This window comes from Ixodes scapularis, unplaced genomic scaffold (assembly GCF_016920785.2).
Source record: "Ixodes scapularis isolate PalLabHiFi unplaced genomic scaffold, ASM1692078v2 PGA_scaffold8__174_contigs__length_109621045, whole genome shotgun sequence".
In the NCBI taxonomy this organism is placed as follows: domain Eukaryota; kingdom Metazoa; phylum Arthropoda; class Arachnida; order Ixodida; family Ixodidae; genus Ixodes; species Ixodes scapularis.
Genome location: NW_024609883.1, coordinates 85,319,059 through 85,335,102, shown reverse-complemented (window position 1 = coordinate 85,335,102; position 16,044 = coordinate 85,319,059). Strand labels below are relative to the sequence as shown.

The following is a 16,044-nucleotide window of genomic DNA, read 5'->3' as shown; positions in this document are numbered from 1 at the left end:
TTTTGAAAACTCGCGCGGTTAATTAACGAGAATTTTAGATTGGTTATCGATGGTGAATTTTTAGGTTCAGACCGATGCTCCCGATGGAGTGATAGCCCAAAACTCGACTATATAGTCCTTGAGGGGATTGTATAATACCGAATTGTAGAACTGTATACTTTACTAGAGGGGAATGTTGAAGACTAGCCTCGTCAGGGGGAAACGTAATTATTAGGACTGACGAAACACTGCCGCGTTTAAAGCCCTTCTGTTCAAGCGGCCCGTTACCGTCAATGATCTGTCCTTATGTATCTGGCACGAGAGGGCATAAAACATTGAAATACTTAATACTTTTGCTAATAAGAAAACACTTTCCGGGTAATCGCTGTGTCCAGTAGCGCTACCTCTCGACGTGGCATCGGTTGTGAAATATCTATTTCCCTTAGAGCATTAGTGATCGTGCAGAGTGTCCAATATATGTATCTAGTAAGGTCTTTGGTGACGTTAGTGTTCACCTTGTTTGCCAACTAGTCGTCTTTCTTAGTAGGTTGGCAACACGGCCGTTGATTCGGACATAATGTAAACTACGTCATTTCGGCACCATAAAAAGTATCAGACAACCTCGCTGGTTTTCCTTTTCGACGCTGCCCTTTATAAACGAGCACTACAATCCCTTCCTCGATATTATTTTTTTAGAACCTTCTTGCCGCTCCCCCCCACCCCCCTCTCTCTCCCTCTCTCTCTATAAAAAGTTTGAACAGCGTTTTGTTTATTTATTTATTTACTTATTAATACTACTTGGTCCAATCAGGAATGTGGCAGGAGAGGCACAATTAATGTACCATAAGTCACATCTTGCAACAAGAGAACTGCGACGTGGTTTAAGACATAAGACACATTTTTAAGCCCTCTATACAATGTAATAAGAGCACGTGTTTATATTTATACCCAAAATGAACATACTAGTTTAACTAGAAACTAAAACACTGATTCCACCAATAAGTAGTCAATAAAGTCCGACTTTGTTAGGGATGCAGGCAATTTCTTTGATTCAATAAGGATCGAGGAAAAATCACACAAATACTTGACTCTGTCGAGCCCCATGACTGGATTTTCTCTTCCCGTTTGCCTATGCGCGTCTTGCCAATGCAAAGGAGCATTCTGTAGGCATTTCCTAAGGCGGATTAGATATGAATTACGTGTGCGAATTGTGCGCAAACAATTGATTGAAGTTAGTCTTGTGACAGAGGGTAATGTTTGCTCACGATGATATTTCCGTATAATCACACTGAAGAGTAGATTTTGTGTGCGCGTTTTAGTCTAAGTCAGGGGTCTACAAACCCCGACTCGCAGCTGCCAATGATCTTCCCTGACGCCCGGCCCGCTGCTCGTATCCACTGCTGCAAAAGGTGCAAGAAAAAAAAGAAAAAAAGAAAGAAAAGTACGCGTACAGTAACGGCGTTGCGACGACCAGCAAACTCATGGAAGCTCAGGTCGTTCTGATTCCTAGCTGATAGTAGCGTGTCATATAACATAGTACATATATTGCACGTTGTCAACACCAGCATCACCATTCTTTGCCACCCGTTACGTGTCGGTAAATTATGTTAAAATTCATTTGAGTTGTCATGTTTAGTGTCTTGTGTCAGAACCACTGCATAGTGTCACCCCCAGTTCTACCCTTCTCATTCGTATTCTGCCCGGTGTGAATAAGCTAAACTTCCTCTGCACTTTTATTTATGTCCCGAGAGTTTTTTGGTTTACAATTATGGGAAAATGTCATAAGCGACAAATATTAAAATAAAAAAAAAAGTATTTTATTAAACCACTTCAGTTTTTTTTAAAACTCTAACTGCGATATTTTCCTGGTTCTTTGAATCCCAAATCCGGCCCTGAGCTAAAACGTTTAGAGACCCCTTATCTAAGTGCACGGTGTGTTACGATTATACGATTCTATCTATCTATCTATCTATCTATCTATCTATCTATCTATCTATCTATCTATCTATCTATCTATCTATCTATCTATCTATCTATCTATCTATATCTATCTATCTATCTATATCTATCTATCTATCTATCTATCTATATCTATCTATATCTATCTATCTATATCTATGTATATCTATCTATATCTATCTATCTATATCTATCTATATCTATCTATCTATATCTATATCTATCTATCTATATCTATATCTATCTATATCTATCTATCTATATCTATCTATATCTATCTATATCTATCTATCTATCTATCTATCTATCTATCTATCTATCTATCTATCTATCTATCTATCTATCTATCTATCTATCTATCTATATATCTATCTATATATCTATATATCTATCTATCTATATATCTATCTATATATCTATCTATCTATCTATCTATCTATATATCTATCTATCTATCTATCTATCTATATCTATCTATCTATCTATCTATCTATCTATATATCTATCTATCTATCTATCTATCTATATATATCTATCTATCTATATATATATGTTAGTCAAAGATGCGTACTGTGGGATTTACTAATTCGAAGTTTATTACGACTCTTCATCATATATACGATCGAGATAGAATAAGAAAGAAAGCATAACAACTTTTTGCTTATGCCCTGTGACTTTAACGTACCATATTTCTCGTGCTACACGTTCCCGGCAAAGTGCTGAGCTCCCATAGAAAAATTTGTATCAACAAAATGATCCTGCACTTCAATATAAATGTTACACCTCCGCATTCTCACAGGAAGTCCATAGAATTATAAAAGAAGTTTCGCTCCTGCTCCAAATAAATTTAGTGCCCTCAGGAAAACATGGACATATTGCGAACGATCATAGGGCTCTCCTGACAGCCGGGAATGCTTCCCGGGCATGTTTGCCAAACGCAGAAGCGGCTGTCACCAAAGTTTACACAAGTAAACTAATCGATTCCGTTCGTCTGCCAACGTTCCCAAAACATCCACCTTTTTTCTTCTTTTTGGCACTACGTGTCATCCTAAGATAGACGACAGTGGACGCTAAGGGCCTTTCCAGTCGGTCCAGCGCTCTAAGCTCATCCCGTTACTTCGCAGTCTGCACGTCCCTGCGCCCAACCGAAATGTCACGTGACACCCCCTCAGCTCTTGTATTGGCTCCGATGGTTCGCAGTGTCCGCTGCGGCGCGAGGCTGGTACACACATTCGCGTTCGAGGGCGCTGCGATCGGTGGCAAAAAAGTGGAAGCTGAACGTTCCAGAATCCGGTTGCGTAAAATTTATGCATACGCTTGCGTTGAAATGCAGTCGCGTGCAGCCAAGAGTCTATAGGAGCGTGCTAGTGGTGGTTTCCGCTCGCCAAGAGTGAGTGAAATGAACGGTAAACATGGCGGCGCTCGGGCGATAGCTTCGACAGGGTATGGTCTTGGGGCAATCCTGTTGTTTGCGCCATCGCACCATTAAGATTGCCTGCCGACGTGTCCACTCAGCTACAGTGCCTGGAACGCACCCTATAGCTATTATCCTAAAGCAACAAAAGTGGTCCCGAGGTTGCCACAAATTGCATCACTGGAGCCAGCGAGCCCCGATCTTGAACTCAAGCCTTCGAGTACTGTGTCCTAATGCAAGGCGGTGATCGTGACCAATCGGTCACTGGTTGACATTACTCAAAGATGCCCTTTTTGGCCACTTCCGAGGTGACTTGCAGCTGACTGTTGAGCTGCTTGCTCAACAGTAAATGTCACGCAGCAGTGGACACAAAATGTAAAAGCGATACTACTAAAACATTGGGCGTTCGGCACAGTTCCGTATAACAAGGTAAGACAGGAAGCCAGGAACAAGGAGCAAAGAAATCACCACAACTCGCATCGTGGTACCTTCTTCTGGGTGGACAAGGGCAAGCAAGAAAGACACTAGAGCAACGGGGTGTATTCCACACCGATCCTTGTTCTTTTGCAGTGCGTTCAGTTTCATGAAAACGTCAAAACACTTAAGCAATGCCTAGTTTCAGCGTAGATGCACCAAAAAGGTGGCCGACTTTGTCTTTATAGGTAGAATTCTATGGTGCCAAAAACGCGTCTCCGATTGGTGTGTTTCTGACTATAGATTTACGCCTGATGACGTCATTAAAGCGTCACGCGGTTGCCTGCCATGATCCTGGTGGTTGCACAGAAGCGGATTAGGATGCGGAAGAAGTCTCTTCGGCTGCAAGCCGCTCTTCAGCTTGGCAATTCGCGGAGGCTTCAGCAGTGAGGAGTTCCATCGTACGTTTTGACACTTAAAACTTCTACGACCATCCGACAGAATCGCAACATCTGACAACATGACACACCGGCTCATGTGATATCATTTGTTGCCACTTCGGGACCACTTTCGATACACGGGCAGAATAGGACGCCGAACACTTCAGTCGGAGAAGCGTTTTAGGCACCGTAATATATACGGAATCTACCCGATTCGATGACAGCCAATTGTGAAAGTTGAAGGGATGATTGGTCGCTCGAGACATTACAAAGCGTGCACTCACTTGACCATGTAGAGAATCCGACGATCCGAGTAGAGCCAGATGTAGTGGTTGGGTATGGTCATCTCCTGGAAGGTGACCCTCTTGGCGTTCTTGAAGAAAGAGTCCGGTCTCCACATGCGCTTGAGCCAGCTGACCGGGAGAAGCCGGTACTTGGCCGTCATGTTCCGCGGTAGCCGCAGCCGGTGGTCGTGCCAGGTTTGCGACATGAAGATGTCGGCCACGTAAGTCTGTGACGGCGGAAGGAAACGGTGCCAGGGGAAATAGTCTGTCGTTAGTGGAGGCAGCATTTCGGTTACCATAACACCTTGTCAGCGTAAAGAGGAAGTAGCGATGCTACTTTTTGTAGTGCAAGAAGGCCACTTTCCTCTGAGATGGGAGTATTGTTTTTTATATCTTAAAAAAAAGTAATATCAGAATGTTATTTCAATACCAAAATACAGATCCAGATATACAATCAAATAGCATATCTATCTGCAGTATAGATGCCTAAAGGTTAAGATCAACCAAAAAGCAACACCAGTTTACCTAAGCCTAAATTTCCGAGCAGAATCTCGAGACGCTCTCAGCTCGGCGTTGATGTTACGAACGTCCGAAAATTTTGAGAACCAGGCAGGTGTATCGCATGCAAATGATTTACTGGAAACGGGCTCTAGAGAGTTTGCAAAACTGTGATACATCAAATAAATGATTGAATAAAAAAATCAACTAAAGACAAAAAAAAAAAAAGAGAAAGAGAGGAAAAAACAGACACAAAAAGAAAGAAGGAAACATAACTTTATTGATGAAACGTAAATCGTGCTTTGTCACTTACCATAGAACCTTCGTCAATGGAGTCTAAGCTGAGGACCGTGAAGTGAAAACGAACCACAGTTGGGTTGCCTGGGGAAAAGTGTCAAGTCAGCCATCTGAACCACTTTAGAGTAAGTATGGTGAACTCAAAGTGTCCCTTAAATCCAACCCCCCCCCCCCCCTCCCTTCTCTTCCCCTGAAGGCTTGTTAGTGGTCTGAAAACACGAAGGAGGCAAGGATCCCTGAGCTAACCGGTGAAGTGGTACCTCTGCGTAACCACCACTTGCAGAGACCTAGCCGCAGGGGAGATTAAGACCGGCTTAGACATCTACAAGCCCAGAAGCTCCCACATCCTAATGCCCTGACCGGCAAATGGCGAGAGAAACAGTCGTCAAGCTCCACTCGGAGACACGAAAAAAGACATCTTAGCTGGGTTACGAAGCTAGTTTAGGAACTTATCGACCGATACGTCTGGGCCTGTCTCCGGTTGTCAAGAAGACCCGAGAGCCGCAGGGCTCCCAAGTGGTGTTCTCTTGAAGCCTGCTAAGGAAGTTGATTAAGAACTGGCATAGGTGGCCATGGTGAAACCATCTTTATTATAAAAAAGTTACGGTTTTATGCGGAAATGCCTTCCACAATACGGCGTTTTTGTAACACGCTCCTTCCTGGAGGGAAAGAGTGAGCTACATACACTGTTTTGCAGTGATGGAACTAAAAAAAAGGATCAAGTCATATTTTTCTTTGGAGCGACAAGGGGATCGAATGATGTTCTGTTTATTATTTATTTATTTATTAATCGATATTACATCTCAGGAGACTTTGTAGGAGTGGGAAAAGTAATCAGTGTTTTTGCAGTTAGAACAAGATAGGCATAAAATAGCTTGAGCTAAACGTCGTTATACATTTTTCGAAAACACTGGTTACACTATACACTGAAACACATACAGACACAGCCATTTGTACGGCATAAACCGCGAAGCTCACATTTATAAATATGCCTTATTTATGAATACCTTTGTATAACAGAACGCGGATTGCAAGGCATCTCTGTGAAATGGCTCTTCAACACTACAGAACAAAATTAGTCTGTTTCTGTTTCTTTCCACAGGTTCATCACGCGTTCTTCAAATGTGCTTGCAGTATATACACTTTGGCAAAAACGGCTTCTTGGCGCCACCACCTTGCTGCTGATGCGTGTAGATCGTCTGATATTTAAATCTTGCTGACGATGCTAACAATTGGTGCCCCGACAAAGCGCTTTCCACCCGCGGTGACCAAAGTAGTTCCTGAAGCGTGACTGCTTGCAAATGTGTATATATGTTAAAAACACTCGTGGAACGTGCAATGTAAGTCAATTCGTACGCAGATTCATCAAAAAGCGAATATTTCGTAATTAATGCTAGTAGCTATCTTGACAATAAACAAACTTTCATATATGGCCTTCTCTCTTACTGACCTTGACTGCCGTTTGTGTTATTCCGTCTCCTTTTTGTGCGCGCATTAGATATAGTGCCACGGTGTTTGAATGTGAATTGTAGGAATAGACGACAAACATTTTCAAAATAAAAGATTAAACCTGAGCAGATCAACCTCCTATTCCAAGACCCCTCAGACAGTTACAAATTAGAAATCGAAAGGCACCTCTCTTTGGTGAAATTTGTCAATGTAAAGGTAAAGTATACCGACCGACGGCATTTCAAGTGACATCACTTTTCTTTTTATAATCGCTAACAAACAAACACACAAAAACATCGTAATCGTCCGCCTTCCTCGTCAATTCTTTCAAGGTACAAGTGGAAACGATTGCATAACAGCGGTAATTTCACTCCTTCCAATTTATTTACCATAAATGAAATCACCTTAACCGTACAGCATATCTAGAGTATTAGCCTACAAAATTAGACTGTGTATTTTTACGACGCTAAAATAACCGCATATACCAGAATGCTATATTTCCGCCTGTGGTGGGGATAAAGCGCCAAAGTTTCAAAAGAATTCACTTTTCCAGCGCAAAAAAAAACAACAAAAAACTTTTTTTTTTTTTTTAACGTTTGTAAAGCCGGAATTACATTGCAGACACATCGCCCGCAAACACGATTCACAGCAATATCCGTGGTTCGATCGCCGCGTGCCAAGCTTTCTACTCGGACCCATTGCCGTCCGGCATTCGAAGCACGGATCGCGTGGCGACTCGCGTTCGAATCTGTTGGCAGACTGTCTTTCGTATAATGAATAGGCGGTGCGACCCAGGCTTACAAAGCCGAAGTTACACTGCCCATTCATCATCTACGAAAGACACGGAGTTTCTTCACAGACATAACGACAGAATTACCTGCGTACACGCCTCACCTATACACTCCGTGCGGGAACTATAGGGGGCGCTTTGAAAAACGCGCGCAGCACCGCTAGCGGAGGAGCCGGCGTTCGACTGTGAGGCGCGTTCAGCAGCCTGCGGCGCCTTTTCGCATGCCAAACTGTGGCGGCGGAAGCGCGCGCGGACGAAACGTTTGCTTTTTGAGCCGATAAGTTGAGGGTGACGTTGAATGAGTGCTGGGGCAGAAGGGCATTTAGCTGTTTTCCACTTATATATTGAGTTTGAGTCGTTATTAGGGGTAATTTCTCTAGTTGCGGCCGAAAAAGGAATTGGGGCAATTTTCCGAAAAACAAGACGGCCGCCACCATAATTGCTCTGAGTGGGAAATTTATTTCGCTCGTCACTGTAAACCTATGGCTGCTGGAACGATGATATTTGGAGGCGAGTGAGATGTTCACTAAGTTTGCGCACGAAGAGTGCCAAGTTGCTTTGAGCCAGCAGGGGTGAAAGTTATGTTTCTAACGAATAAAGAAATAAAGCTGTACGGGATATCCAATATTGGACCCAAAATGTTGTGTTATAGCGGGCTGTGCAAAGTGCAGATTTGGGTAGACAGGTGCTTTGACTTGACAGTAACATGACAGATCACTTATTATACAAAAAGAAAAAGGTGGCATAGGGAAACCAGGTGAAAATTTGGTTTGGGCGGCGTAACTCAATGGGAACCGGTTTTGACCATGAAAAGGCTGTCAAGAGAATACCACTGGTCGGGGGAGGTGGAGACTTTACGGGTAGGAAGGGACTGGTGGTCTGTACTTCCAATTGAAACAACTTTACGGAAGGTGGTTCCAAAGCCGAGAAAACAAAGCTGTCGGCCAACACACGGTTTGGCCGCCAAGGGCTTTTGCGGTCAGCTGTTGTGTAATAACCTGTTGTGCGAGGTGCTGATTTTCGGCGCACAGGTACTGTGACATGACCGTCACTTGGCACAACACTTATTATAACAAAAAGAGTTGGCATAGCGAAACCAGGTGGAAATTTAGTTTGGGCGGCGTAACTAAATGGGAACCAGTTTTGACCGTCAAAGGCTGTCAAGATAATATCACTCATCGTGGGAGGTGCACACTTTACAGGTAAAAAGGGACCAATGGACGATACTTCCAGTTCGAACAACTTTGCGATAGGTGGCCCTAAAGCCGAGAAAAAAAAATTGTTGTCTACAGAACTCAGGGTGTCAGCGTTTTCACATCCAAAAGGAGGCTGATTTAGAAAGAAAGCACACCACATAAACTTCCATACTCAAACGTCGATTCTCCAGTGATTCCGAGTTTCATTGTTGTTTTCTTTAGGTTTATATTTGTCACTTTTTTTACCGTTCGAATCTTTCTTCATGAAGTACAGATTGCGCGCCATACTTGTCCGGAAATATCAATGACACGTACGATGGGGACGAAACTTCTTTGGAGGGCATTCCTCCAACGAAATTGGCACTTCCTACCCGCGAATGTGGGATGGCATTTCAGTTTGTCCCATCGGCGCTTAGACATGTAGGCGTTACTGGTACGAAAACAAACGCAGAGCGCAAAGCGGCAGTGTAGAATATGTCAGCCGTGATGACACAGTGGCAGACATGATCGGGAGACCAAATTTCTCGCGTCGTACGGCACGGCTCCATCGTTGTCGCTGTCCCAGAAAACATCGGCGAGGTGAAAAACTGTGAAACTTTGTCCCCACGAGATACGACGCATAACTATTGAAGCACTTAATGACGCAGCACAGGCAGCACTTCATGCTGTGAACCCAGCGCAACCGCACCACTCCGACTTCAATGCGTACCAACGTACGCGGCGTGGTTTCGGTTTCGTTTTCTCCGGGGTTCTCACTGCCTACCTTCGCTACCGGCCGCGCGGCGGCGCGCCAGTCGCGTTGCACGGAGTGTATACTCCGAGCATGTTTGCTTCATACATGCGTATGCTTAAAGCATGTGTGCAGACGGTTTATGTTCGACCAATGCGAGAGGATCCGTCACACGAGAGAGAAACATGCCCCGGACAGCGCCTGCAGAATGCATGCGGCTGAATCCTTCGAATTGGGCGGCGGCTTACGACACCTATCGTCAGCGTTCGCCAAGCGTCACCTACCGTTTTCCTTGGGAGGTTCCAGGCTGTCGTAGTCACCGGGTCTTTCAGGAAGAATAGACTCCAGATCCAAATTTTCGGGCCTGTAAAATGACGTAGAAAAAGAAATTAAATATATTTTTATCTTGGGAGATTCCGTCAAAGCAGGGGTGGCCGTGTGACATGGGGGTTAGTACCACAGGTAAAACAGCAAAAATTTAGAACGCACAAAAAAAAAAAAGGGGAAAAAAAGGGGGGGGGGAGATATTTTTGACAAGACAATATAGAGGGAACAGTCGTTTCCAAAGGGGACAAATATAATTGTCGATTACAGGAAATAACATTAGGCAGCAGAACGTGTCTTCAACCGCCGTAAGCGAAAATGAATGCATGGTACGCTACCAGTCACCGCCCCTAACGCCCGTTATACGTATACGGTTTAAAATTCTTTCTAGAGCAATAAAGGAAACAGGGTAGTGTATACAAAATTGCCAAGTCTATGAGCTTGTTTTTTTTTCTTTGGATTTTAGAACTTTTTTGCCTTGGAGACACAGAAGGGGAAGGCGCGTACGCTTACCATGGGAGCCGCGAGCCGCACTTGGACCCCCCGAAGAGCCGGATGCGGCTCGCGAGACAATTTTTATTGCAGCCTCATATTTATGAATTAGACTAATAAAAAAGCAATACCTGAGACGATTGGTGAGAATGCATGGAATACAGCCAGAAACCACTTGCGATATTAATAGTTTAGACACTAAGGTCAAACCAAAACGTAAGAATATTTCGGTGAGAGCAATATCCGAAAGAGTAATTTGGTCTCCCCAAAAGTACAGCAAACAATGCCCCTGCCTTTCCCATCCCCGTGCGGTACCTGGTATTTATCTCATGATGGATACATTCTTTGCGTTTGGTCTGCCTGTCCTGACGACTAATAAAGATCCAGGGGATGGGTTCTTCTCCTTCTTTAAAATGGCACTGAGAGGTCAAGTTTAAATGATATTTATTATCCGAAACGATTGAAAACGATGCTTGGACATTACCCTAAAAATTCGGAGGTTGGAAACTCAGTACTTGTGAAGTTAAAAAAAGAAAAAAAAATATCCAAAAACCGAACTTGGAGTTCTCGCGCGATCCGCGCAAGTGCAATGACGTCAAAGATTGAGTCGTCCTGTAACTCAAGTTTCTCGCCCGTCTCCGCGATCAATCGCGGTTCCCCGTGTGTGCCGCCGCCTAGCGCTGTGAGCAGACGACGCTTCACTTTCGAGTTTGAAGTTATTTTACGGCTCTTTTAGCGATCTCCAAATCTTTGAAACGGTGTGAGGTCGAAGGAGACGCGCAATGGACTTCTGTGTGCGACGTGCGACGTCGCGCCGGTGCTGCGTGAAAGGTTGCTCCGGCGGAGTCACAATCGAAAGTACGGTGCGCAGGCCCCCAAACCCAGTTGTTTAGACCTTTAAACGCTTTCCTTCTCGAAGTCTGAGAGGACGTCGAGCACCGAACAGAAACCATCGTCCGATTCCCCGACTCGCCGATCATCCTCAGATCCTCAGTGCTATATATACATCTGCCGAACGCCGCCATGTTTTCCGAGGGAGGATAAAAAGCCAGTGGGCGACATTATTCCCGGACTCCGATTTTATAGATTTCAAAACAAGGGGCAGTGCTTTCGCAATTGCAATCGCGATTGCGTTAAAATAACATGTTTTACGAATTGCCGTTATTAAATGTTATAGAGATGTCGCTTACAAAGTTTCTAAATTTCGTCATAGATTACGTAAGAAATACAAAGAAGCGAGGAGGGTAAAAAAGAAAAAGAGAAGAGCGCCAAAAAAAAAGCGCGCGTGTGCGTAAGATTATATTTTTTTTCGCGTTGTGGTTTTTTTTTTGCGTGTCTATGACTAGAACTTGCTTAGTTTTAGACCGCAACAACAAAAACAAGAACTTTTCGGTGTCTGTGTCCATTTAATACATTAAATATAAAACAAATCAAGACGTTGACCACTCTAATATAAAGCAGGCTACGCGAGTGTTATGGAAAAAAGTACTTTTAAAATTTACAGAAAGAAAAAAAAAAAGAAAAAAGAAGAAAGAAAACTGCGCACATACCTTCTTCTAAAAGTACTCAATTTTACAATCGAAGTAAGTGTCACCATATCCCTCACCCGATATGCACCCACACCCACGCGTGCATATGCGCATAAAGAAGAAGGCCGTTAATCACTATTGCTAATAATCTTAAGACAAAAGAAAATTAACCTATTAAATGTTTTACTAGTTTCCTCACGCACTGCCACATACACATTGGCATAGACTCACGCTAACGGCAGTTCAGATTCAATACTATCCATAGAAATATATACTATGTCCTATCTACAATATATCACAGTTTTATTCTTGCGCTTAGGCAATATAATAAATGAAATATATTAGTGAGGTTCATATAATGGGTACTGTCCTGACTGACCTACCACGGCAACATGACGCGACACGTTTTACGTGTTAGCGCTTAGTTTGAGAACTTTAGGTCTTTTTCACCCTCCTCCCCTTCGCCTCCCCCCCCCCCCCCCCTTCCCCCTAAAGGCTTTCTTGAAGGGACATTTCAATAAAGAAATAAAAATACTCTGATATACATGACACAATTTGTTATAAAACCCCGTTTTTCGGAGCCCTAGGAACCTAACACGCAGCTCAATATACTTATTTTGAAAGCGTGCCCTCTGCTGGAAGCTGTGGAATACCTGGACTATGGTGGACACAAAAGACCCCGGCAGTATTGGAACCTTAAAAACTCAACTAATGGCACTTCATTTCTAGCACATGTAGATTTTGTCGCGTGTTCCGTCATCGTGCCGTGTTTCCGACCTTTCAACAATGAGCACGTGCCTTTCGAAAGAGGTCTATTGTTACCTCTATACAAATCTCTTACGCTTAGAATGGGACGTCTATGGAAACCAATAAAGGGAAAGTAAGGTTCCGCTGTCTCGTCCTACGAGTTCTCCGTAAAAAGAATAGCGACGTAAACAGTAACCCATCTGTTTGGGTAACCTCCAGCAGTCGCTTAGGGCGGCCACATCGGTCGTTGGCATCGTCAACGTACAAAGGTTGCCGAACGAGTAGAAGCGCTCTTTCTCTTCTGCTACCTGACGCCGGGGGAATGGCCTCAGGTGACATACCGGCGTAAAAGAAGATGACGTCCGCCACTCCGTTACCGAAGTGAGCACCAGATGATATCCGAAACTACACTTTTTCCGCTCTTTTTAGACACCCTTTCACAAATATACCTCTTGATAAATACCCAAGGATCAAGGAGGATGCTGGGAATGTAGGTACACGCGCTCGCCTTCCCCGTATAAAGAATTCAAGGGGAAAAAAGCACCGACGAAAGGACATGTAAGATTGTTTCAGGCATTTGCTTTAGTACAGTTACTGCTGCAAAAACCAGCAAGTGCAGCGCGTGTAACTACACTCGCAGCATGCTCCTTGGTGCTTGGGTAATTTAGCAAAAGTGCCATAGACTGGTGACTCAGTGCCATAGAGTGGGTGAAATATAAGTCCAGATTTTTCTGTGCTAATGGCGGTTAAAGTTAGTACCTTTTCGTCAACGGCAGACATTTGAAGGTTACGCTGCTCTTCGCTGTACAGTCATTTTTATATATGTTTTAGTTTCAATAATATCTAAAGGCTACCTCTCTATACGAGGTGGTTAGTTCAGTAACGCCCCTGATATGCCATTAGCTGTCTTGGGCGTGCCGAAGCTGATTTCCAAGGATTTACATGGCAACCTGAAATGCGTAGCCCATAGTGCTTGCCTTCCAATTCTTTCTTCACTTGCTAGTAACATGTTCGGATAATGTCCACTTAAATGGTGATAGTTATCAAAGTGGCCAGACTACATTTAAGAAAGGGTCTATTGATTAATTGTTCATTTTTGTCAGATGTAGCAGCGTCAATTCCGTCAATCCTTGATTTGACGGGCTCAATATTTTGTAATAAAAACACCATATTATACAATGTCATTGTCATACAAAAACAATACCAACACAGAGCTTTTTCAACTGATGATGAAAACACAAATATCACTTTTAAAAAAACGCAAATTTATCTGAGTAAAAAAAAAAGAAAACCTGCCTTAAAGGGGCATTTTAAGGGTCGAAGAAAACCAAATGCTGCTTCGAAGGGTGTGCCTAACGGTGTCAAACACGCGCATTTCGTGACGACATTGATATAGAGCGTCAGATAATGACGACATAGAATTCTAGAGGTAGGACTGGCTGAATAAGTGCACGTCACCTCTTCGGATCCCTTCAAGCACGTGACTCTCACTCGAATGTTTGCTTGGAACACCCGTAGATCGGTAGGGCGTTCACATCTTCATAACTGGATGTTAATTCCAAAAGTTCGGAAGATCACGCATGGTTGTTGCACGCTCTTGTCGTTTCGGTTCTCAATTGGTTGAGACCAATGACGTCATCAACAATAAAAAATGTGCTGAAAATTCTGAGCTTCTTTACCTATTAAGCGCGAGACACATGGACGGCAGAATCGTCCGATCCGACGTCCGATGCGACAGTCCGAAAGCCGCTCCGAATCGCCGCACGCGACAGTTTGAGACACGCGCTTCCGACCTTGCATGTGAAACGACGATCCGTTCAGCTCCGCCTAGGGCTCCAGCGGAGGTCCGTGGTGTAGATCTCTGGTCCCAGATTGACACTTCAGCTCGCACGAGCGAAGTTAGGAGCTCATTCTCGCTAGCGCGTACATTTTTTGCTGGGACCATCTTTCTCGAATGGGTCAGCAGGACTCACGCGCCCGGCTTCCCGTCGCCCAGGCCAGTCCCGTTTTCTTGTACGCCCTGCCAGACCCAGTACGTCATCATGACGTTCGCGCTGGCTGTGCTGTCATTGGCTGGACGCTTCCGACAGTCCGTCCGCCATGCGAAACTACCTGACACGTCAGACGCACACCGGATTGCCGATCCGACGTCTGAAGCGACCAAACTTTTCGGATCAGGCAGTCGTATTGCCGGATCAAACGTCGGATCGGATGGATTTACGCGCATGTGTCTCACGCTTTATGTTCAAAATACATCAGACCTTTTTTAATTATATTTTTCCTCTCTTGCTATAACCCCACACATTAATTCGAACCAACGCGATGCAAGTTACAAAAAATGGTAAGAAACGCTTTGCAGGGCCTCCTCTATACACCAACTCATGTTTACAAACAAACTAGAGCGCCCCTAGTGGACGCCACCGGCGCCGCGCATGCGCGATGCAGTGTGAGCAAGAAGCTCGCCGTCGCCCATAGACAAACCATTGCAATTCGATGCTGTCGGCGTCGGTGTGCGTCCCCCTGCTCTTTTTTGCATTCGAGTCGTTAATTCTACGTCTTCCTGGCGATGTCTGACTACTTGAGCGGCCTGAGTGAAATTATCGAGCCTCTTTACACCGCAAAAAGTCGCGTGAAAAATGTGACATGCGGCGATTCATTCAGCGTGGACGCCGCAGAGAATGTACGCTAAAGCCTGATTCGCATTATGAGATTCCGCTGGCAATTTTCTGTGGCGACGTCGCTCGGGCTGCAAAAGTGTGAACCGTAGCTGAGATGGTAGACGTCGATTCAGAATATTGCAAGGAGAATTGGACCAAGTGAATCAGGCATAACAAGTCGGTGATGGCCACTGGTAACAGTGATCAACATCTCCTTTTGTCTACTGTTTACATCGAGACTGCTTACCCTAACCAACCCTCAAACTTAAGTCTCTTAAGTCTTTTGAGGCCTGAACTTACTTCTTATCGCAACTACCGGGCCAACGTTTGGTCTACGGGCCGGTGTCGTCTGAAAGAGCATCCAGATGACAAGCAGAAACGTTTGAAAGAGCGGACTACAGTTCGAACGATCAGGCGGCCGTTTGAGCTTGAAGACGCACTGAACGTAGTCCGCAGGTGGTCCGTTCAACTTGACGTTTTTTGACGCGTTCATGTTGGAACAAAAAAAAAAAAAAAAAATGACGACCACCAGTATCCGTGAATTCAACCCAAAGTGCTTCCCGCCCAAGCAATCGTGGTCCGACGGCCTCTGGTTTTCCCTTTTCACGGCACATATCCACGTTCTCAGACAAACCGAGCACATAAAAACTGACCTTCAAACCTTTCTCGACTCTTTTGGTACAGCCCCAGTCGCGGCGTTTTGACGAGAGCCTCGTTTCCGTTGAAACAACGCAGGAATGCACGTCTAGCATCGGGACTTCCGCCCACAGCCCCAGACCGGACGTGCGCTCGAAGCGCCACCACCGCGCCGTGACATAACAGAGCTGAGTTGACGTATACTGACA

At 44.5% G+C, this 16,044-nt stretch overlaps 1 protein-coding gene across 1 annotated transcript in view; it reads right to left on the bottom strand.

Moving 5' to 3' along the window:
- LOC120837580 overlaps positions 1-16,044 on the bottom strand; it is a 46,118-nt gene that overhangs the window by 28,917 nt on the left and 1,157 nt on the right. Inside the window, exons 2-4 of the mRNA XM_042287045.1 lie at positions 9,735-9,814; positions 5,302-5,369; positions 4,491-4,717 (exon numbers count right to left, since the gene is read on the bottom strand). Of these exons, the coding sequence (XP_042142979.1) occupies positions 4,491-4,717; positions 5,302-5,369; positions 9,735-9,814 (375 nt within the window). The remainder of the gene's footprint in view (positions 1-4,490; positions 4,718-5,301; positions 5,370-9,734; positions 9,815-16,044) is intronic.